This window comes from Mus musculus, chromosome 9, assembly GCF_000001635.26.
Source record: "Mus musculus strain C57BL/6J chromosome 9, GRCm38.p6 C57BL/6J".
NCBI lineage: Eukaryota > Metazoa > Chordata > Mammalia > Rodentia > Muridae > Mus > Mus musculus.
Window position 1 is genome coordinate 101,070,233 of NC_000075.6, and position 15,321 is coordinate 101,085,553.

General features: G+C 44.3%; 1 protein-coding gene and 1 pseudogene across 2 annotated transcripts in view; one reads left to right on the plus strand and one right to left on the minus strand.

Annotated features, from left to right (window-relative positions):
• Window positions 1–512: 512 nt before the first annotated feature.
• Window positions 513–2,954, minus strand: Gm46140 (annotated as a pseudogene).
• Window positions 2,955–3,821: 867 nt separating this feature from the next.
• Msl2 (MSL complex subunit 2) overlaps window positions 3,822–15,321 on the plus strand; it is a 30,747-nt gene continuing 19,247 nt past the window's right edge. Inside the window, exons 1-2 of one of the 2 annotated variants that reach the window (NM_001379344.1) lie at window positions 3,822–5,188; window positions 5,648–5,724. Coding sequence is in view for 1 of the 2 variants with exons in the window: in NM_001100451.2 (NP_001093921.1) it covers window positions 5,047–5,188 (142 nt within the window). In the remaining variant the exon portion in view is untranslated. The remainder of the gene's footprint in view (window positions 5,189–5,647; window positions 5,725–15,321) is intronic. The other variant, NM_001100451.2, reaches the window with a different exon arrangement.

Consider the following 15,321-nt stretch of genomic DNA (forward strand, 5'->3'; position numbering starts at 1 on the left):
AATTCTTTCAATGCGATATATTGTTTCTTTACACTTGAGGTTCTGTGAAAGGACAGAAAGACTGAAATTACCAGGAACCAACCACCAGGTAGTAGAGGCACATGACTGTGACCCTAGCACTTGGGGGTGGGGGATGGAGGACCTGGAGCTCAAGGTTATCCTCAGCTACATTTCCAGGCCAGCCAGTAAAACCTGCCACGAGACAAGAATCTTTAGGAAAATCTAACATTATAATGAATTAGGAGCAGTAGAACTGTTGATTCTGAGGCTTTTCCTCCTCCTCCTCCTCCTCCTCCTCCTCCTCCTCCTTCTTTTTTCTGAGACAGGGTTTCTCTGTCTAGCCCTGGCTGTCGTGGAACTCGCTTTGTAGACCAGGCTGACCTTGAACTCAGAAATCTGCCTTCCTCTGCCTCCCGAGTGCTGGGATTAACAGTTTGTGGCGCCACCACGCCTGGCTTTTTTTTTTTTTTTTTTTTTTTTTTAAAGTACAACTTCCATTTTATTTTTCCAGGGTAGTTTTCCTTCTGCCCTTACAAAACCACCTCTTTACATGGGTTTTGGTGGAGGTCGCGGTGCAGGTCTGAATCGTGGTGGGAGTGTCGGGTCCTTCCCGGCTTCACGGGATTGATTCCTGACGACCTTGCTAGGGATGGCGTAGCTCACGAAATAATGCAGCTTGATGTAGGGTTTGGGAAGTACATAGGCATCGAAGACATTTGCTTCAGATAGGTCTCTGACAGCAGTGTCTTCTACAATGTTCCGAATGACAAACTTCTTAATGGCCTTATCCTTGGGCACGCAGTTCGTGCAGCAAATTGGCTGCACATGCCACGGCCCTTTTTGGCACAACCATTGTTTCTTCTTTCTTTTTCTTTTTTTTTTTTTTTTTGGTCATCTTGGAGCCAAGACTCGAAAGAGGGGCTTTTCCATCTTTATAAGCTATGAATATTGCCAGTTGACCTTAAGAAATATTGTATCAATTTATAACCCCATTAGCAGGACTATTAGAATGCTGACCCTGGAGTCTCTGCATGCCTGTAATACCAATATTCAGAGCCTGAGGAGGACCCAGGATTTGAGGTCAGCCCGGGTTACCAAATTAGACCCAGTCATCAAAAAAAGTCAACATACCTTAGGTTGCCAGATAAAATGCAGAATGCTGTTGAATCTCAATTTCAGATAAACAGTGAATACTAAACAGCCTGCACTGAAGATTGTCGGAGAAGATGAAAATCTACTTGGATGCCAAGAGGAAGCCAAGGAGACAGTGTGTCTAAATTAATGTGGTCTCCTGGAACAGAAAGAGGGTCTTAGAAGAAATTTAAATGTGAATGTCGATGTGAATATGAATCAGAAACACCTTTCTGGGCTCATGTTTTGAATACTTGTTTCCCAGATGGTCTGCCCATTTTGGGGGTCATTAAGGAACTGAGACCTAGCTGGTAGAAGCAGGGCATTCAATGTAAATTTTTGGATGTTAGACTCCGTCCCTTGTTCCTGAAGCCCTGTTTCCTGGCTTATGTGGTATGAACAGCCTGCATGTGGGGACCCCGTCTCCCCCACTAAGATGAACTGAAACCCTCTGAAACCATGAGTGAAATAAATCTTGTTTCTTTTTGGAACTGTGGTCACAGCTGTGTGAAAGTAACTCAGGCAAAAATATGGGTTTTAGTTATTGCTATCATAGTGATTCATTAAATGTGAGAAATATACCACATAGATAGATATATGATGCTAATTATAGTGTAGAATATACAACCTTCTCTGAAATAATGTTGTAAATCACAAACTACTTATTGTAAAATAGAGCATTTATTCAGATAACTGGCAGTTTTACACCCAGGCTGTATACATTGGCTGTCAAGTAATCACTTGCAAGACATTAACCGGATTTCCCCCTAAAATGGCTAATATATAAAAAGATCTTAGGTGGGCACTCTTTTTTTTTTTTTTTCCGAGACAGGGTTTCTCTGTATAGCCTGTCCTGGAACTCACTCTGTAGACCAGGCTGGCCTCAAACTCAGAAATCTGCCTGCTTCGGCCTCCCAAGTGCTGGGATTAAAGGTGTGTGCCACCACGCCCGGCTAGGTGGGCACTCTTAATGGGCTTGACCTTTATGTGATTTTCCCCCTAAATATTTAGGTTAAGCAATTCATTTTCTATAAACAATCCATTTGATTCCTGTTCAAGCGAGGCTCAAGCAGGCTAATAAAAGAAAGGGGTACAGTTCAAGTTGATGTGCTCGTTAGTGCCATAATCTATTACCAGTTGCAACCAATTCAGAAGCTGAAAAAAGAATGGATTTAACTCTGACTCACACAGACCATCAATAGAATTAATCTTAAATTGGGGTGTGCAACTCCCAAAGATTTTAAAAATCTAGTTACAGGGGGAAAAAAATGCCTGCAAGTAGTCTGTTTCCCAGGGTGACGACTCATCTATGCTGCCTGCCTGGATGTAAGCAGTCCTGGGCTTTTATCCTTCAAGTTTCTCCTTTGGAGGAGAGCAACCTGCGTGCAGTGGAAGAAGACCTAAGAGGAACCTGGAATAAAAATAGATCTGTATAACGGTTTTGTTTGGAAGTGACCTTAGAAAATAGCTATCATAAAGAGAAAATGGCAGATGGAGCCTTTAAAATGAGCTAATTTTAGAATACATATCGTTTCCCACGTGTGACTACTAAATACATCCTCCACAGCTTACTCTGCTGATATATAAAATTAAGAAGTTGGATTCTTACTGGTACTGTATGTTAGGCTTTACTAAAAGAAAAACAAAAAAACAGAATCTGTCTTCAAGTCGTAAGATTGTTTGTGTTTCCTTGATAACTTATGGGCCAGTCCCTAAAATTAGCATTTTGGTATACCATAAGCACACATATGTAAAAGGTTTGCACACCTCATAAGCTTCACTTTGTGAACGTGTACAGCGTTAGTATGTGCAAAAAATATCATGTCGGAAGAGCAGTTTCTATTTGTGCTACCCAAAAACGGGTTTGTATTTTGAGAGGGGAGAATCACGCTGTTAGGCTTTATTTATATCCAAGTGTCCTCAGCCTTCTGCAAAAAAGGCAAAAGCTTTGTGTGTGCGTGTGTGTGTTTTAATGCAGAACAACGAAGGACTCAGACACTTTCGGACTCTACAGAACCAGAGCATACATCGCGGGCTGTGTCCACGCACAAGGGCAGGCTCGCTGGGGACCTAGAGGAGTGGCTTTCAAACTTGTGGGCCAGCGCCTAGTCCACGGCCCGCCACGCGCTAGGTTCCGGGAGGAGGCCGGCGAGGCCGGGGCTGGGCTGCCATCCTCCCACTGGGGTCAACTCCGGTCCCCGAACACCCTCCCCCCACCTCCGCCCCACGGCGCGACGCGGGCAGCCCACGCGAGGGGAGACCGTGCCCGCTACCCCAATTCACCACAACCCACACGCCTGGGAGACCGGATTGGAGAGCACGTGGGGGAGGGGCGGAGAGCGCGTCCGGCTCGAAACCGAGCATGCTCCGTGCACGGAACCGTAAGTGGCGAGCCAGACATGCGCAGTGAGCTCGGGGTGTGCTGGCGGCGGGGCAGGGCGGGGCTGGCGTGAGCGGGCTAATGTGTTTATCCGGTTTTCTGGGTGGGCGGTCAAAGCGCACGCGTAAGGGCGAAAGGCGGTAGGGTCGGGGTGGGTGTGTTGGGGGGGTTTGTGCATGCGCAGTGAAGCCGGCAGCGCGGGGAGGGTGTGGAGGGGGCTTTTAGAGGAGAAGCAGGGGAAAAGGGAAGCGGAGGGAGAGGAAGGGCGGGGGGTGGGGGTGGGGAGGGGGGGTGAGAGCGCGCTGTGCGCATGCGTACAAGGGCTAGCGACGACGGCGGCGGGGGAGGCTCGGGGATGACAGTGTCTTTGCCCGTTGGGGTAACGGTCGTCGTTACCGGCCGGGCCTGAGGCGCCGCACCATCTACTGCGGCCGGAGTAGCCCCGGCCCAACGGAGCTAGAGCGGCGCGAGAAGAAGCGTGAGGGCGGCCAGGCGCGAGGGAGGGGCCTGCAGCGGGCCTGGTCGTGCGCGCTGGGTGGCGGCGGCGGCGGCCTGGCGGGGTGAGCTCGCTTAAACCGCGGCTGGGCAGGCAGGCGGCGGCGGCGGCGGCGGCGGCGGCGGCGCAGCACCGTGGCAGTCGCGCTTGGAGGAGTCGTCCGTGCCGTGCCGAAAAGATGGCCGGGCTGTGAGGGGGCGGCGCTTGCGCTGGTGACCCCAAGTGTGCGGCTGAGAAGCGGAGGGGCGCCGCCGTCGCCGCCTGCCTGCCTGCCTGCCTGCCTGCCTGCCGGGCCTGCTCCCCGCCCCCTCCCGCCGCCGGGCCCCGCGCGCACTTCCTCCCGGGCCTCCCTTTCGGGCGGGGGCCTCCCTCCCGCCCGCCTGCCGCGCCAGGCGCAGCGTGGGCCCCGCGTCCGGCATGGCGAGAACGGCAGCGGCGCGCTCCCGCCGCAGTAGCAGCAGCAGCAGTAGCAGCCACAGCAGCAACAGCAACCTCCGCCGCCGCGGCTGCTGGCACTAGACCCGGGAATCCGACGCCTGCGCCGTAGTCCCCACCGTCCCGCTGCCTCCGCGACGTCGCTGCGATGGAGTAAGGGCCCCGCCGTCGGAAGAGAAACGTGTGGACCGCTTGGACCCCACCGGGCCCGCTCCCGTGCGCGCCAGCTCCACCCGGAGGTGCCTCCGCGGCCGGACATGCTGCTCGAGCGCAGGCCGCCCGCCGAGCCGCGGGGCTAGAGCGAACCCGGAGCCCGTCCGGAGCACCCAGCCGCGGCCGTGTCGGACGAACTCGATCGCTGATTTCGCTTGTCTCTCTTTGGTCTGCAAGTCTCAGGGACAGAGGAGGGGCGCCGAGGCCCCCATGTGTGGGAGGATTGCTTCAGCTTCACAAACTTGCACGGATTTTGGTTGCTGCTTTGGCCAGGGGTTCTGCTCAGATTTCTTCCGAATTGTTTTAAATTCGCCATTGTTCCCTGGCTGCTTACAAACTTGGATCCGGAATTTCTTTTCAACCGGGAGCCATTGGTGTCGAAGTGTCTGCAATGAACCCGGTGAATGCTACTGCTCTCTACATTTCCGCGAGCCGCCTAGTGCTCAACTACGACCCCGGAGACCCCAAGGCGTTTACAGAGATTAACAGGCTCTTGCCTTACTTCCGACAGTCCCTCTCGTGCTGTGTTTGCGGTGAGACGCTTCTTTATTGTTCCCCTTTCCCTGCTTGTTTTCTAAAGTTCCTTTGGCAGTAGTAACGTGAACGGTTGGCCGGCCGGTAGTTCGTCTTAAGGGGTGGTACTGTGCAGTAGTACACGGTCGTTAGTTTTGAAAGTCGCCCAGGGACTTTTGCCCGGCGTTTCAGAAAGGCCGAGAGCCTTTTTCAGCCACCTTTGTACGGAGGCTTTAACGTTCAAAATGGTTTTATTTCGCTTTGACACATCTTTCTGGTGTTTTATTTTTTTAAAATACATTTTAAAAAATTCTTCGACGGCTTCACACGTATAGCGGTGATGTCTTAAATGGGGTTGAAATGCCAGCGGCATGCTGCCTTCTTTTTAAAACCTCTGCTGCGGGAACTGATTGAATACCATTGTCATTAAATGTGGTCAAACATTGTTAAGAAATATGCACTGCACTCGTGTTTTGCAGAGGGTGGATGGTATAATCTTGATGCACCTCCAGCCAGAGACCTCAGTGCCCCAGGTTCTACAACAGATGGTTTGAAGGTTAGCACTGACCTAATGAAGCTGATGGTACTTTTTAGTTGGTGAGATCTTTTTACAGACTAGATTTTCTGTAGTTTTAATGTCAGGTGGCCTGGCAGAGTCGCATTGTTTATTTACTTGCTTATTTAAGACAGGTTCCTACTATGTAGCTTAGGCGGACTTCGAACTAGTGGTCTTAGTGTCTCAGTCTCTTGAATGCCGGTATTTCAGGCATGCACAGCCATGTCCCGTTTCAGAGGATTATTTTAAGATTTTTTTCAAAGGGTATTAGCCCCTGTCGGTTACAATACTTAATCAATCGTAAGAGATGAGTGAAAATATTGTCTAACTGGAAAGTGTTTAAAGGGTGATGACTCGTGTTAACTGGGCACAAATAGTATTTGACACTCAGAAAACCAGAACGATTATCCTCTGTCCCTCTTGAGATGGTATAAGTCCTCCGCCTATTAGAAAACGAGACGTTTAATAGAAATGAGAGCAACAAGGAAGTACTGATGATGTTCTCCACTTACTGTGTTGGAGGCTTTGTTAACCCAGACTCTCTGTTCAGTCACAATTTAGACATTGAGGCCCTTGAAGTGGAGATAGTAATGGCTGAGCCATAGAAATGGTATTCAGGATTCATCCATCATTTTTGTATAGCTCAGGGCCGGACTCTGAGGGGTGCCAAAAGGGTGGAGATTGGGTTTTTCCTGGTTAGGTACTTAATTTCGTAAGCGTTTAAGCAACCAAGTGATTAAGCACTTGCCTTGACGACTAACACACAGTACTTACAGGGAAGCAGTCGCTCAGAGCAGATGACTAAACCGCTGCCTTAGGCCTCAGCGTCTTGGTGTGTGAAGTGAGGGCTTTAGGGCTAGGTGCTGTTAGTTTGCTTTCAGTTTAGATAAAGCCAAGGGGAGTGGACTGAGAATTTGCTTGGTTTAATGGTATTCTCTCTTGCAGTCTCATTTTTAATTTTTTAGTGGCGCTGGTCATCAAAATCAGGGCCCTGCCTCTGAGTTCACTTACAGAGCGTGTAAGCTTGAGGCTCTGGTGTGGCCCAACTTCTCCCTGACATGCCTCCCCCTTTGTTTTTGAGGAGGATCAGTAGGTTTGTTGAAGTGGTAAAGTAGGGGACAGACAGGTCAGTAAGGTCATGGCCATATTATTCTGTAGACAGTTGTACTTAGTAAAGGCATTTTCAGCTAACACTTGAAAATATGTTAACCCTCTTTACCAGATGGGCAGGTCTTAGCTCTGCTAGAAAATGGTGATTGTGGACGGTGCTTGGAACTTGAAAACCTTTGCTTTTTGCATCGCTGAGTGGGCAGCCCAGGGCTTTCAAGGGCCAGATAAGCATCCTGCTCTACACTATATTCTATCTCTCTCTCTCTCTCTCTCTTTCTTTTATTTTTCCGAGACATGTCTCACTACATATACTAGGCTGACTTCAAACTGATGAAGATCCTGCCTCAGTCTTCTCAGTGCAAGGATTCTTGGTGTGTTCCACCACGCCAGGTGGGATTTTAAATTATTCAGAGATGGTTTAACTAAGCATGGCCTTAATAATTTAAACATGGATTTAAAAAAGACATTAAATATAAAGTCACATTAAAAAGATTACTTTTATGTGTTTGGCTGTTTTGTCTGTGTGTGTGTGTATACACTGTGTGTGCTGTGCCTGAGGAGGTCAGAAGAGAGTTGTATCCCCTGGGAATGGAGTTCCTATTATGAGCTGCCATGTAGGTGCTGGGAGTCAAGCCCTGGTCTCCTGAAGAACAGTTTGTGCTCTTAACTGCTGAACTATCTCATTGGCCCTGAAGTTCCACATAAGAAGCCTATTTAATACTCAAGTCTTGGCAACACAATTGATTTTATGACTGTTTAACTTAGTGATTATTCTCTTTGGCTCTTGTCTCCTTTCCTTTCATATTATGGAAAAGGTTTGTGGGTTTTACTTAAAATTGGGTGGCCTTTCATGACATTTTGATAATAAGAGATACTGGTCTAAGTTTTTCCCCCATACCCCACAAGCCCATGATTATGAAGAGAAGGAGAAATTATTTTTATTCAGCTCTAGCACTGCTTATTTTTGTGCCAGGTGCAATCCTATAATTTTTTTTAAGGTCAAAAACAAGCTCACTAATAATATTCATGTGCAGTTTTATTTCATGAAAATAATAAATATGTGAAAATTAAATTTAATTCTGTCCTGGTGCTGTAAATAGGATGTTGTATTTGTGGTCAATATTCCACAATAAAATAGATGTTTTTATTTTGTTTTTACCTTTTTAAGCATGTTATTTATATTTTTCTTCCTTATGTTTCTTCCCCACTTTCTGGGGCTTGAACATGGGACCTTGTGCATATCATATACCATGGGACCTTGTGCATATCATATACATGTATAGTTGACTAGCTTGAACTAGGTCCTTAAACTAGTGACCGTCACTCCTCAGCCTTGTGAATACTTGCCACTAGAGTCCTGCATCCGTAGGGCCTGGCTTCCCTAAAGTTTCTCTTGCCTTAAGATAATGCTCACTTTCTGTAAAGGTCCTAAAACTCAATTTGTTCCCTTCTGTGAATGTTCCTTGCTCACTCTACCTCTATAACTCTTCGTTGTAGTTGTTAGGCTATGTTATAGTTCCTTTCAACTCAGATTTGATAGTTATCTTAGGACCTGCTGTATGTATGTCTCTGGGGGGAAAACTGTTTGTTGTGCATTTTGTGCTGCTCCTTTCACTCTTTTCTGCCCAAGGAGGGAGGGGAAAAGCCCAATGTTCGCGCTCTCTCGCGCTACTTGTCTTAGTTAGGGCACCATGACCATGGCAGCTCTTACAAAGGGAAACATTTAGCTGGGCCTGCCTTACTGGGTCAGAGGTGTAGCACATAAGTGTTAAGGCAGGAAGCATGGTGGCCTGGCAAACAGACATGGTGCTAGAGAAGGAGGCCAGAGGCTTCTGTATTTGGATCTGTAGGTACCACAAGGAGAGAGAGAGGGAAAGAGAGACAGAGACAGAGAGACAGAGAGAGGAGAGAAAAAGAGAGAGGCACACACAAACACACGCATGGCAAGCTTGAGCTTCTAAAACCTCAAAGCTTTCCCTTGGTGATAAACTTCTGCTCCAGCAAGTCCACACCTACTCCAACAAGACCTCAAGTCTTTATCCTTTCAAAATATTCCACTCCCTATGAACCTGTGGTATCCATTTTTATTTAAACCATTGTACTACTGAACACAAGTTGCTTTAAAATTTGCTCTAGTTAGTTTCCTTTATCTGTTTTTTCCTTAAATGTAGTTATTTGTGGGCTTATTATTACTTTTTGAAATAATAATAAGCCTGAGTGCCTATGTGCCCCAGGGGCACACAGGTGCCCTAGGAGGTCAGAAGAGGGTCTTGGAACCCGTGGAACTGGAGTTTTAGTTTGTGCTAGGAACTTAATCCCCGTTCCTTGTAAAAGTGGCAGGTGCTTGCTTGCTTGTTTGTTTAAGACAGGTTTTCTCTGTGTGTGTAGCCCTAGCTGTCCTGGAACTGGGTTTATAGACCAGGCTGGCCTGCCTTTGCCTTCCAGTTGTTGGAATTGAAGTCAGGTACCACCACCGCCTGCTAGTAGCAGGTGTTTTTAACTGGATAGCTATCTCTTCAGCTCCTATGGTGGGCTTTCTTCTTCTTTTTAATTTGAGAGAAGGCCTCACTAGTCCTGGCTGGTCTGGAATTTCTGTGTAGTTAAGGCTGGCCTCTCACAACAGTCTGCCTGCCTCTACCTTGAGAGTGTTGGGATTAAATGCAGTGTGCCACTGTACTTAGCTGTAGTGTCTTAAAAGAAAAAAAATTAAAAAAAAATTATTTTATGTGTGTTAATGTTTTGGCTGCACTCATGTGTGTGTATGTGTGTGCATGCGTGTGTATACCTAATATGTGCTCTTAGAGTCCAGAAGGTGTTGCCAGATGTCTTGCAATTGAAGTTAACAGATGGTTATGAGCTGCCATATGAGTGTTGTTATCTGCTTAGTTTTTTCTTTAGTCCTGTCTTGAAACATTTTAAACTTACAGGAGCAAATCTATCTACTGAAAGTCTTGGACTGGCACATACTGGATGCTCGATATCTCACTTACAAAGGTTGTTTTTTGTTTGTTTGTTTGAGATTTTATTTATCTTTTGTATGTGTATCACTAGTATGTATGCTAGTTTATATATCTGTACTGTGTGCATGCAGTGCCTGTTGAGGCCACAAGAGAGTGTTGGATCTTTTGGAACTGGAGTTACAGACAGTTGAGAGCTGCCATGTGGATGGTAGTAACTGAACCAGTGCGCTAACTGAGCAATCGCTCCAGCCCCACTCTCCAGCCCCACTCTCCAGCCCCACTCTCCAGCCCCAGGGTGCTTCATATCCCATGATGAAAAAGAGCCTGTAACAGTCAGGTCACTTGTTAAATGTGGAACAGTCACTGGATTGCAGATTTGTTTTTTTGAAGTGTTAACAATGTCACTGTTTGTTTTTCAGTTACTTTGTATATTTCAAGAGTCTGACATCTCTAATGAATGAGGTGGCAGCGCTGCAGAGAATTGCTGTTATTTCCAGATCACAGGGAGTGGCTGGAACAGTAATTGAGTACTGTTTTTAAGTGTCAGTACTAAGGTCTTATTTTTAATGTTAGCTTGGCATTGTCAGGTAGTTGGGTTTCTTTTGTTGGTCTGAGAATTGATACACCAGCTGTATGGATTTAAGGTTTTTGTAAACTTGTCAGTCTTCAAGTGGTATACATTTGATAAACAGATTAGACTGTTAGAACTTGAAGTTATTGTGGGAGATATTTGAAGTCCTATAAAATAATATGGTCAGATTTGTACTTTGGAATATAAATATTATCCTGGTACTTTAATGAGTCTAGAAACAAAGTGGTTTAGGCTTGCCTTTTAGGTATTATAATTGTTAATAAGTAGGCAGGGCCTGGATTGGAGATTAATATTTTCCACTGAAATAGTATGGACATAGTGACCAGTATTGTTTGTTGTTTTGTATGTTAAGGACTTTAAAATGTACTGACTTTAAAAAATGTTTATTAGTGGGCTGGAGAGATGGCTTAGCAGTTAATAGCACTGGTTGCTCTTCCATAGGTCCTGAATTCAATCCCATCAACCACATGGTGGCTCACAATCACATTTAAAAAAAGAGGGGGGGGGTCTGATGTTCTTTTCTGTCATACAGGTATACATGCACATAGAACACTCATGTGCATACATAAATTAATCCTTAAAAATGTTTTATTAGTGTGAGTGCAATATGTGTGTATGTGCATGATGTATAGGCATGGAGTTTGGAGGACAGCTTTCTGGAGTTGGTTCTCTTCATCTTTATGTGGGTCTGGGGGATTGAATTTTAAGTTGCCAACCTTGTATGCAATTGTTAATAGCTGTTGAGCCATCTCAATATCCCTGTATACTTGCCATCTCTTCATAGTCCTGCATATTATGTGGTGCTCCTATTACATGGTGCTGGGAGGTGGGTGGCTCCCCCATGGGCGGAGTCTTATTTTTACTTGGTTTAGTCACCACTGTACCTCTGTATCTGACTGCTATTAAAAAGTATTTGTTGCTGGGATTTGAACTCAGGACCTTTGGAAGAGCAGTCGGCACTCTTAACCGCTGAGCCATCTCTCTAGCACCAACCACATGGTGGCTCACAACCATCCATAACAAAATCTGATGCTCTCTTCTGGTGTGTCTGAAGACAGCTACAGTGTACTTACATATAATAAATAAATAAATATTAAAAAAAACCTAATTTGTAAATACCAGGGGACTTCTGATTCATGTGTGACTTACTTTATACTTTTTTTCTTTTAGAGAGAAGCTAAATTAAAGGCCATCTGAGTAATTAGTTGTATATGTATTATTTGTTTTTAAATTTTAGCTTGCACAGTCTTTTTTTTAAAGATTTGTTTATTTTATGTATGTAAGTACACTGTGGTTCTCTTTATACACACCAGAAGAGGTCATTGGACCCCATTACAGATGGTTGGGATTTGAACTCAGAACCTCTGGAAGGCCAGTCAGTGCTCTTAATCTCTGAGCCATCTCTCCGGTCCTCAATATTATTAATTTAAGGTTTTACATTTATCCTTTTTCTTAAACGTTAGTCCTTTTTATAATTAGTATGTTATTCTCTTTGAGTCTGATGGCACATGACTTTAATTCCAGTTCTTGGGAGGTGGAACAGAAGGACTCAGCATTGGAGACTATAGTCTGGGCTTCATAGCCTCAGTGCAGCCTGTAGAGTCTGGTAGAAGGCTTACTTATTAGCATGTGCACCCTGGGCTTGGCTTTCTAGCATCACAAAAAGGAAATGAAATCAATAAGTTCTCTCTGTCTGTCTGTCTGTCTGTCTGTCTGTCTGTCTCAGCTAGGCTGGCTCACTGGGCAGTAAGCCTAAGGGGTCCTGTTGTATACCTCTCTAGCCCTGAGATGATAGGTGGGCCCAGCTTTTTCTTTGGGTTCTGAAGAATAAACTCAGGTCATGATGTTGGCACAGCAAGCACTTAACTGACTGATCCATTTCCTCAGTTCTACTTTGCTTTTATAAAACAAATTTTAAACATTTATTTTGTATATGTGTTTATGTGCACACACTTATGGTTCTCTCAACCATGTGGATCCTAGGGAATCAAACTCAGATCTTCAGGCTTGGCAGCAATGTGTCTTTAAATGCTAAGCCATCTTATTAGCTTTGTGTGGGTACACTTGACTGCACTGTATGTATGCTTAATAGAAATGGATGATATTATTTATCTTTTTTGTGTCTGGCTTATTTTACTTGGCATTATTTATGTCCTTAGGTTTCTCCATGTTATATCATGTGACAGAATTTCCACTATAAGGCTGAGGAATAATTCTGTATATACATGTATTTGTTTTCCATTGTTCCATAGATGGGCATTTGGATTGCTTCTGCCTCTTGGTTATTGTGAACAAGAGCATATAAATACCTCAAGTATTACATCTTTCCTATTTGTAGTTGGTACTTTGCACAATTTCAATTACTTGCAGTCAACCATGGCCTAAAAATATCAAAGGAAAATTCTGAAAAAACACTAATTTATAAACATTAAGTTGGTCTTTGTTCTGTCCTGCTCTTTCTTCTATTCTGGATAAACCTTTTAGATACTTTGTATATGCTTTTATGTATATACTTTGTATATGCTACCCACTCTATTGTATTTAGTTTTTTTTTTTTTTAAGACAGGGTTTCTCTGCAAGCCCTGACTGTCCTGGAATGCACTCTGTAGACCAGGCTGGCCTCGAACTCAGAAATCTGCCTGCCTCTGTCTCCCAAGTGGGATTAAAGGCGTGCGCCACTACTCCCTAGCCAGAGGTCTTGATTATTAAACTCAGTATGCAAGATTTACACCATGATGCTTGTGTTCATATAGCCCTTATTTTACTTAATAAATGATTAGAGGAGTGACTAGCAATTTAGAATTTTCTAAGAGAAGCATTAGAAAGATTTCTTTTAAGTGAAAAGGTGAAAGCTTTCAACTTAAAGAGGGTTCTTTAATTTTTTAAAGTTGTTAATTCTTTTTTTTATTGTTGTTGTGTTGTGTTTTGTTTTGTTTTTTTCCAGACAGGGTTTCTCTGTGTAGCCCTGGCTGTCCTGGAACTCATTCTGTAGACCAGGCTGGCCTCTGCCTCCCAAGTACTGGGATTAAAGGCCTGTGCTACCACTGCCCGGCCTAACATGTTTTTAAGATCTGTCTCTGTGTTGTATATATGTATATGTGCACACTGTACATGGGTAAGTACCCGAGGAGGCCAGAGAAGGGAGTCAGCTCCCCTAGAGCTGGAGTTACAGGTTGTGTGCCACTGACGTGGGTGCTGGGAACAAAGCGGCCATCTGGGAAGACCAGGAAGCACTCTTAACTGCTGAGCCTTCTCTTAGTCCACCTGTCTCCCCTCTTCTGCTCTTGCAAAGAATTTTTTAATTTAGGAATTTTGCTGAACACTTCCTTTGAAGTAGAACATGGCTGGTGTAGAAATTTGGGCTTCTGGCCATGTATAATACAGAAGTCTAGAATTAGAGGAGACCAGATGGGTGACTCCATCTGATGCATTTCCCAGTCTTCATAGTCAGTTGTTAGTATGGGCTGTCTCTGAGTATCATTGTGTATATATTAGTGCCTATATATTTAGGGAAATGCCAGGTTATTTTTTCTTGGTGAAAAACCTTTGGTCAAAATTTGCCCTTCAGCTGTTGGCAGGAAGATCTTTGGGTTACTGCTGTAGCAGCTTAGTGAAGATTTTTGTGTCCAAAGTACTATCAAGTATGGCTGCATGAGACAATCTGCTCTAGTGGTCTGGACAAAGCATTTAATTTTTTTGTTTTATTGTAAAATGAAGCTTATTAGAACTGAAATTTGAAACCCAGTCTGGTGTCACATGTGTGTAATTCCAGCTCTTTAGGAGGCTGAGGCAGGAGAGTTCAAGTTTGAGACCATCTTGATTACAAATGAGATACTATGAAAAGAGACAGAACCCAGAAATCTGTTCAGGCGTGGTGATGTGTGTCTTTAGAGCCAGCTGCTGCTTGGAAAGCTGAAAGAGAGGTCACTTGAACCCAAAAGGTTAGGACTACCCTAGGCAGTAAGGTGAGAACTCTGTTTTTAAAGACAAAACAGAAATTTGTTTATGAATTTGACATTCTTATTGATTAAAGTAATGTTTTGTGTTATCACACCACCACACCCACACCCCCCTTACCTTACTTGACTGACCTTGTAAGTAGTTGGGTTTGTAATCCAGAAGAATGAAGAGTGTGCTCTTGACACTAGACCCCTAACATTTCTAATGTTGGAACCTGAATTATTCTGTGAAACCTTGTTACTTGGATAAGAAAAAGAATTGCTTATACATCTGTTGGCCAGAGAACACTTTTTTTTTTCTAGTCAGTTGAAACATTGTCACAAAAGTTGGTTCAGATCCTCTCTGTGCCTTTCCTGAGTTTCCCTAGGTACTGAGCTCTGAAATCAGTTACTAGTGCTTTCTGTTGTCTTCAGAGTGTTAACTGTGGTTGTCTGTTTTCTGAAGCTCTGTTATTAGGTACATTAAACACTTTTGAAAATTACAGTAGTCTTTCCTCCCTAGTATTACTGTTTATTCTGTTGTCTTTCACGTGGGGATTTGTTGCTTGAGATTGGTTTTTCTGCTCATTATGTCATGTTTTTATGTTTTGTATATGTGGTGAGTTTGACTAGATGCTAGATACTGTTACATTGTTACAAATATTCTTAAGCTTTTGTCAATTTCAGCAATTTCTGATATATATATATGTATATACACACACACACACACACACACACACACACACACACACATATACACACACACACACACACACACACATATATCATCTTGAAGTGTATTCTCCCAGTGTGTAGTTCCTAGAAATGTTTTGGGTCTTACATGGAGATATTTGGTTCATTTTGAGTTGTTTTTTGTATAGGTGGGTTACAGCTTAGTTCTACCTACAGCTTAATTCTGGCTACCTAGTTTCCATGGGCCATTTGTTGAAGCTTTTTTTCTAGTGTAAAACTTTGGCACCTTGGTAAAAACCCTCAG